Here is an 8,332-nt window from a genome sequence, read left to right on the forward strand (position 1 = left end):
ACAATATGCCGGTCAGGCAATACAATAACACCGAAGCTTGCTCTGTATTCGAAGCCGCCTAGCCGAGGCCCGAGACCCACCCACCCACCTGCGGAATGTATAGTGGAGCGCCTGACGATTCTCTAATAGCATCGATCATCGAATAGGCGTATTTATAATGGAGCCGTCATGCATACCAAATTATTTTTACTGCAAATTTTGGTTGACTGGAAATAATAAATTGTTGTAAAATTAGTTTAATATTATTTTTTATATATATTTTGTTACACTGTAACCATTGTTGCAAAATTAGTTTAATATTATTTTTTACCTGATTTCGCTAAAAACTTGGAGGGACTTGAAAATATCATAAAAATTCCTTCCAACTTATTTTTGAAGTGTATCCGAACGGGTGGAGAGAAATGTCAAAATATTTTTTTAAAATGGTATCCTTTTTAGTTGTCTAGAATTGATTTTTGACGGTATTTTCCCATAAATATTAAGGTAAGAAGTACTTTTAAAGTTACAAAACATTAAATTCTATATTATAAACTTAAAATTTATTTACTGGATCACACTAAAATAATCTTTGATTCGTCACCACTTGGACAACTTTTTAAACCCTGCAACACTGTCTGATTTTATGAACGAAAGTGCTTGTGATGAGCAAAGACGATTAAAAAAGTGTCGATAAGCCAATATTCCGCAGAAATTAGCCAGAATCTTCAGGTATCTACAAAATATAATAAATAACACCCTCGCATGTGAGGGTACTATGTGGTGGTGCTGTTCTTCTTCCGCTAGTTCAGGTGCTTATTCACATTGAGGGCTTGTCTGACTACTCCCTACCCATATTCCTATACGGCGGCCATATTTATAAGTCATGAAAGGCGTTGACGCTCGACACCATCGTAATTATTTGCGTTGTATTGTTCACAGGACCGATGGCTGCGATACGCAAAAAATTAGTAATCGTCGGTGACGGTGCGTGTGGTAAAACATGTCTCCTAATCGTGTTCAGTAAGGATCAGTTTCCGGAAGTGTACGTGCCGACAGTGTTTGAGAATTACGTCGCCGACATAGAAGTGGATGGCAAACAAGTGGAGCTGGCACTGTGGGACACGGCCGGGCAGGAGGACTACGACCGGCTGCGGCCGCTGTCGTACCCGGACACCGACGTGATCCTCATGTGCTTCTCGGTGGACTCGCCCGACTCGCTCGAGAACATCCCGGAGAAGTGGACGCCCGAGGTGAAACACTTCTGCCCGAACGTGCCCATCATCCTAGTGGGGAACAAAAAGGATTTGCGCAACGACCCGGCCACAATCAACGAGCTCCGCAAGATGAAGCAGGAGCCCGTGAAGCCCCAGGAGGGCCGCGCCATGGCGGAGAAGATCAACGCCTTCGCCTACCTCGAGTGCTCCGCCAAGAGCAAGGAAGGCGTGCGCGAGGTGTTCGAGACGGCGACCCGCGCCGCGCTACAGGTCAAGAAGAAGAAGAAGACCAGGTGTTCTCTGCTGTAATTGTGCCGTTGTTGGGAGAACTCTGATTTATGAATCGTTCGCATACTGCCTGAAAACTTAAGTTTGTAACGACTCGGACTGCAGCAGTCGCGACGTCGGCCAGTGCTTCCTCCCGATACTGACAGCTGCAGCGACGTCGCGGCGCGCGTTGCACGCACACCCACTATATTGCAGTATTCGTGTGGTTACACTTTCACAATTGGTACTTGTATATTTTATAGATTATATCTATAAAGGGTAAGCGTAAATGCCTTAACTAATATGGTCGGGGGCGAGCGTGGGCCCCTCACCTGCGGGCCCACCTGAATTTTCGTGCTATACTATCATGTTATATAACCGATTAGCATTTCTTCAATATAAAGATTATTCCTCGACCAGTGTCGTCTCCCTGAGACTTGTTTAGTTTCGTATTTTGTATTTTAATTTTTTCAATAAAATAGTTATGTATAAATTGTGTAGGTGATGTTTATTTGACATGGAGCGCGAGCCCCAATTCTCAGCTAAGTGCCTGTCAGCTAGACGCGTCTCTGAGACGTCCATCTGATACTGATCACGATTCTGTAGGGCAGTTTTATTGTAATCTATTGTTTGTGTGAAATTTAACTTCCCATATTGCATGATATAATATAATTTATTAGTAATAAAGGAACCCCATGTTTTAACAATTCTTTTCTAGACTCTTTTTGACTTTTATAAAATTTTAATACAGCATTTATAAATCAAAGGTGTTTAGGATGGGGAAATATTTAAGTTAAAATCAATCATCTATGTTATGTTTTATTAGTATTGTAAGTACAAAATTATCTTTCAAATATACATGGATTAACATAAAATAATTATTAGACTTCCTTTTATAATTTAAGATATTTTGGATCTATTCCAATTACAAATTTATTAACTAATCATTGACAGTTTCAATTTAGGAATTCCTTGACATCTTCAGCAGTTGTAATGGATTGAACCTCCGTTTGGGTGCAAACATAAGTTGCCTCTGTTTGAATGTGGTGTCTGTTCGGTAGGGGACAGTAGTTCCGTCAGGCAGGTGCTTTTCCTGACCTCTTAGCTCTGGCACCCAATCTGCATACACCAAAGTATCCACTACAGCCAGTTTTTCCATAGGAGTTGGTGTCAGTACATACAGCATTTCTTTTTCCAAGTCGATGCCTCTTATAAGACCTAAAAAGTAAAAAATTCCACAGTGAAACCATAACGATTATCAAAATTTAATCAGGTATTTATTGCAGCAATTTTATTGATAACACATTGCGACACTACCCAACAGTTTCTTTTAGCATTCAACATAAATTCTGGGAAGATCACATGAAACGACTAACGGTAAAATGCCTGTCATCCAGTTGTTTGCATGTATTAACACTTTGTTTTTGTTTGACCCTGAGACATTGATAACATTAATATCCTTTTTATATCAAACAATGAATATAATTTTGATAATATCAATAGGTTGAATGTAAAACTTATATCAATGAAATATTTTATGGGTCACTTGTTGCATTTTAATAGATGACATCATTAGAGGAAGCCTGTTACGTTGGTTATCTGTAGGCAAAACGAGTATGATTCATCTGTGACATCACAAATAGTAATATTTCAATGTCATTCAAAAGGGGACTTGTATTTTACAAAGGACTAATTAACGATAGTCTTCTTTTTTGCTATAGACAGGTGCTAAATACGTCCTATCAAAGGTCACGCTAAAAACCATAAGGGCTACTTTTGCTTAACTTTTCACAAACAGCAGAGATAATGTTGATGTTGTACTTTCATGTTTATACATAGAAGTTATCAAGGGTAGGGCGGATGTTCTTTAATGTTCATCGACGACTCATGATTTAATTCTTTAAATTATGAATAATACATAACGCAAAGATAAAGCGAACATACCATGTCCGTGGCAGACGAGCGGTTTATCTCGGAGGGTAAACACCTTGCCACTGTTATCGTGTGTCGTCAGTTGACACAGCGCTATTATTTTGCCATTTATAACTTTCGTCACGGCTTCATTTGTGATTTTTATATTCAATCCGATATTTAGGTCGCTCAATTTCACCCTGAAACAAAAAGCATGGCGTTGTTTATAAATAGAAATAGATTTCGTGCAACATAAACAAGACTTCTTGCCTTTAGATCTGCGTAAAGTTATTTTTTAGGTTGGTTAATGACGTCATATATTTTCGACTAGACTGACCACAACCAAAACATGACACTAATTATTCGCGCTGAGCCGATTAGTGTGAATCACATTCGATTCCGGGAGGGACCATTATCTTGTTAGTCACCAGTCTGCAGATCTATGTAACGAACGGTGCTGATACTGATAAGTAAAAGTCGTTTTATATTATTTTATAATTAAGGCAGTTAAGTACTAAGAAAGTATGAATCGAAGAAGAATCTTAACAGAATACTTCCAAAGATCTTATTAGATTTAAAACCTATTACATTTGATCTGAAGTAAAATAAACAGTGCTCGAAAAATACGCGATATGACGTCACCAGCCTCCATGCATACTAAAATACTATAATGATATTTATGAATAGCTGATGCTGCAAGTACTTACTCGAAGGGGGTAATCCCCAATAACGTGGCGTCTGGAGTTTTTAACATGTCACCAAAATACGCTAAAAAGTTAAGATATCTTTCATCTCTGGGCGCCACCGAGGTTTTATTCTTTCCAGAATTCGTTGCGTGATTCGCTAAAATGAATTTATAATTGAGCCCCATGTTTGGGACATTTCTGAAAATGAATTCGTGTCTATATCGGTCATCGTAAAGCTTCATAACATTGTGTGGATTTAGATGTGTTTCGAATCTCTTTTTACTGTTTTGGTGGTCAATCTGCAATAGGTATGTAGGTTGTACTTGTAAGATGACTAGTGCGATTAATTTCAGGCCCATAGCGTTGCACATTCCCATTGTGTTGACGATCCAGGGCATTGATTTCAATTGCTTGTCGTTGTTGCAGTGTCTAATTAGGTCGTGAACTGCCGCAGCGTAACGTCTCGGGTTGTCCATTGTGCTGATCATGCCTAAGTTCAACATCCTGGAAAAAGAAAGTTATGTAAAACGTTTATCGCTAAAAGTTTATATGGTTTGTAAATATCGTAAACCGCGACTCGACAGACGCGTCAAAGCTCGGATGGCAGTATAGACTAAAGATGTGTTTACACTGTTACTTAGTTGACTTGCGAGATAATCGAATTCTTCGCTCGCTCGGCGATATCATAAAAATGTCTCAAGCTTCGCGCTCACCACGAACAATGTCAATATAACTTAAAACTGCGGCCTGTGGTTTGCGACACTACGGATTTGCGGTGGCCGCCATGCCCGAGTGATTTAGTAGGTAGCTGGAGAATGTTACAATTCAGAAAATTTGTTTATTAGGTCAGTCTGGTTTACTAGGTCTATACCCTGGAGATAAGAGAAGAAACACGGTTTACCTACGCACAGGCCATAGGTGAATATCATGATCTGTTTGAACTTGATTGCTACTTGTGTAAGAATCTAGCAGCTGACTTGTTAACAGGTGTACCGCGTTTTTGTAATGCTTACGTTATGCAGCGAGCTGCGCAGCTGAGAGCAGATGTTTTCGCGAGTTCCTTACAAGTCGGAAGTTGTCTACGATTATGAATAAATATCCCAACCAAAAGTTTCGTTGTCCTCCACTATAGTTTAGTCTCTGGCATTCCAGAAACGTTTTTCTCCACCAACAGAAAGAGGAAGGAGAACAAAATGGTGGGGGACAACAGGAATAGTTGTTTAGGGCCTATGCTAAAACGTACCGCGCCGCGTATAGATAGTTTCATCCACGAAGACGCGCCCTACCATTCTTCCGCTAATGTTTGAGTGTTATCGGTACACGCTTTATCCATGAGTGCACACTCACACTACAATAATGATGCTAGGATCAAACTCCTTGCACTCCGCGCTTCTCGACCAAAAATTGGTGGGTCTACGTCATGTCGTGTGGAATCCCGTTTCACGCGCCACGCGCTGCACAAACTTTTTCTCTGAATAGACGCATGCGCAAGCTTTGGCGTAGGCCCTTAAGAATATTTATTATACGAGTCTTACTTGACTGGAGTCTTCAGATGTGTGAAGTTAGGTCCCAACAGTGGCTCATTGACGACTGTAGCCGATATATTCCCGGCGACCGTGAACTCCGCCTGTCCAGGATCCAGATCTACCACCAGCACGGGACCCCGCTCCAGTAGGCGGTTGACGCAGAACCGCAGAAAGGTGGACTTGCCGAGCCCTTTGCCGCCGCACATTATACCCCGACTTTGAGGCTCTGAAAATAATGTTTTACAATATGTTAGTGAAATCTCATGAAAGTTAGTGAATAGTGAATTTCTACTTCTTATCAAGGTCAATTATTGTAAGTGGGGATATTGAGTGCAGATTCATACTTTAGTGTAACTTTATAATAAAAAGAAGTAGAATAGAGTTAACATCAAACAAATATTTTCATAGTGAAGCAGGTGCTCAATATTTCATTACCATCATAATATTATTATGCATTTACATAATGTGCAAATGGCATCTAACAAGGAAATTATATGATAATTTTAACATCCTTTACTTATTTTTCTTTTTTTTAAGAAAATAATTATATTACCTGAACCACAATGAACTGCTTGCTTCCAACATGGTATCTCTTCAAATACTGTCCATGGTTTTGTCAAATATAAGGAACAGCCTAGAATTTGAGATGGTTTCCTCAACATATTGTCCACATGCTTGCCCATTTTATTGAACAAATCTGCTGCACTAAAGTTGTTTTCTACAAAATCTATTTTAGGGCTAGAAAGCTTTTTTAAACACACAACACCATCATTTGTTCCTAGATCTGTGACTATCTCTTCAGAGTCAGCAATAGAAACTCCTTCGGAAGACAATTTTCTGAACAAACCGCTGGAGATATTCTCACTTTCAACTGTCTTCAGACAATACGCATAGTTATAATTTGGTGCATATACATTACATGGCTTCTCTGTCAATGTGTGCCCCAGTATTTCCATAGTGCCTACCAAAGCTTTCACTTTTACTTTGCCATGGATGTACAGTTCTGCTGGATGTTTCAATACTAAAATGCAACAGGAATGTCCATAGTAAACTTTTATTGAGCTTAAACGACTAACGTCTACTGTTCTCAGTGACGTATCTTTATCTGATGTATCTTCAGACAGCAAGGTGGTGTCACAAATGCTAGTAGTTTCAGAATGTGGTTGTGTACTTGTATCATTATCGGAAATATTTACAAGTTTGTCTATCGGTTCTTCATTATCAGAACTGAAATATGATTGGGAGTTCATGTTTTCTTCGTTTATCTGTATGTCCTCAACGGTCATATCTTCTACAGAAAAAATGCCAGAATTATTAGTTGAACACTGATTTTGGCATTCCGATGGAAGGTTCTTTGTGGTGGGATGTTTGTATTCACCAAGAACATCATAAAGGCTTTGTGTAGCCATGTCAGTTGCAGATATTGATTCAAAATCTGCAGAGGTAGCATCACTATTGCTACTGTCATGTGACAAGACTTTTTTCTTTGCTTCTTTCAAAATATTCGCCCCATTATCATTGTCACTTGAACAGTAACTGTCTTCTAATTCTTCAATAATCATCTCTTCTCTAATTTCTTCAAAGTCATGATCAATATTCTTATCAATTTTTCTTTTCTTACCCCTCTTTTTAATGAGTCCTTCCTTCTCTAATTTTTCTTTAATCTTATTTGCTAATGAACCATCTACATCAAATGGCTCAGATTCGTCAAAATCATTTTCTGTTATGCTATCTGCTACACTTGTGTCTAACGATATCATATCACTGGTCATGGAGCATGAATCTAATGTCACCTCCAAGGAAACATTGTCAGAAAGTGTTTGTATATCATCCTTTAAGTCAGAAATTGAATCTAGACTAGCAATTGAATTCTCACTGATATTTTTATCAGAAGTTGATGGTTTATTTGTCTGAAGCTTTTTGGTATGCTGACTACTCTTTTCCTCTTTGTCTGAACCTACCGTCACATTGTTATCATCCATTTCAATACTTGAATCAGTGAGATTTAGGTCCGAAAAACCACTTACTGAACTAGAATCCTCTTCAAACCTTTTGGAGTCAAAGGTATCTTCACAGCTCTTTATGAGATTACTGTCATTCTTCTTGTAGCCATGTAACATCTGTTTTAACTGTTTCTTCACCGCCACTTCTGATTTATGGTCTTTTCTTGATGAATCTCTCTTTACAATGTGAGCTTTTTCGAAGAAGTCCATTTTCAAGATTTCTCAATTAATTTGTACTTAGATACCCTGAAAGTTGATAAAATATAATTAGACAATAAGTTTTCGATTTAAAATATAGTCTTTATGTCCATGTTTATGTATTAATAAAGATGTTTTTCTAAATTAAATAAAAGCGGCAGATACCTCCACAAACCAAAATCGATATTTTCCACGTTGACTTTGACATGTGTCAATTTGACATATTCAACTTTTAATTTTTGTCTCAGGAAACGAAGAACCTAGTATTTACATGCGTGTTTTAAAAATATCGAGTGAAATTCATTAAAGGCTGTGTGTGTCACTTCCAGTCCAAACAGAGCACTAAAATTTTAAGCTGATGCAGCTTTTCTGCAGCAGCCAGCAGTATCACCTCCTCAACATGTTGGGCACAGAACAGCTCTGCTATTTCTCATTCATGGTGTAACATCGTTTCTCTACTGCATGCTGCAACCATTCCTTCGCTAGTAGACTAAGAGCTAGTGAACGCCAGACTTACGTCATTTTATAAAAGCTGAAAGTTTGTCAGC

The 8,332-nt window shown here is 38.7% G+C and overlaps 2 protein-coding genes across 3 annotated transcripts; one reads left to right on the forward strand and one right to left on the reverse strand.

Annotated features, from left to right (window-relative positions):
- The first annotated feature begins 597 nt into the window (after positions 1 to 597).
- Positions 598 to 1,958, forward strand: LOC135080021 (ras-like GTP-binding protein Rho1). 2 transcript variants are annotated; one of them, XM_063974689.1, is made up of 2 exons: positions 598 to 708; positions 919 to 1,958. In XM_063974689.1, exon 2 carries the CDS (start codon positions 924 to 926, stop codon positions 1,500 to 1,502), a length of 579 nt encoding a protein of 192 aa, XP_063830759.1. In that variant the 5' UTR covers positions 598 to 708; positions 919 to 923; the 3' UTR covers positions 1,503 to 1,958. The 2 variants fall into 2 exon arrangements, with proteins under 2 accessions (XP_063830759.1, XP_063830758.1); XM_063974688.1 differs by having other exon boundaries at positions 612 to 788.
- Positions 1,959 to 2,266: 308 nt separating this feature from the next.
- Positions 2,267 to 7,999, reverse strand: LOC135080020 (polynucleotide 5'-hydroxyl-kinase NOL9). Its single transcript, XM_063974687.1, has 6 exons — positions 7,950 to 7,999; positions 6,137 to 7,832; positions 5,593 to 5,809; positions 4,079 to 4,561; positions 3,405 to 3,571; positions 2,267 to 2,678 (listed from the first exon to the last, which is right to left on the reverse strand). Exons 2-6 carry the CDS (start codon positions 7,794 to 7,796, stop codon positions 2,422 to 2,424), a joined length of 2,784 nt encoding a protein of 927 aa, XP_063830757.1. The 5' UTR covers positions 7,797 to 7,832; positions 7,950 to 7,999; the 3' UTR covers positions 2,267 to 2,421.
- Positions 8,000 to 8,332: the final 333 nt, after the last annotated feature.

The sequence above is a fragment of the Ostrinia nubilalis genome, chromosome 17 (assembly GCF_963855985.1).
Source record: "Ostrinia nubilalis chromosome 17, ilOstNubi1.1, whole genome shotgun sequence".
Taxonomy (NCBI): domain Eukaryota; kingdom Metazoa; phylum Arthropoda; class Insecta; order Lepidoptera; family Crambidae; genus Ostrinia; species Ostrinia nubilalis.

Bases quoted from the DNA above. Each gene is read 5' to 3' on its own strand.
- LOC135080020 (XM_063974687.1), bottom strand. From the start codon at position 7,796: ATGGACTTCTTCGAAAAAGCTCACATTGTAAAGAGAGATTCATCAAGA. The intron at 4,562-5,592 runs GTAAGACTCGTA...TTCTTTTTCCAG, and splicing joins CATCTGAAGACTCCAGTCAA to GATGTTGAACTTAGGCATGA. The intron at 3,572-4,078 runs GTAAGTACTTGC...TTTTTGTTTCAG, and splicing joins TTGGGGATTACCCCCTTCGA to GGTGAAATTGAGCGACCTAA.
- LOC135080021 (XM_063974688.1), top strand. From the start codon at position 755: ATGTGGTGGTGCTGTTCTTCTTCCGCTAGTTCAG. The intron at 789-918 runs GTGCTTATTCAC...TATTGTTCACAG, and splicing joins TTCTTCTTCCGCTAGTTCAG to GACCGATGGCTGCGATACGC.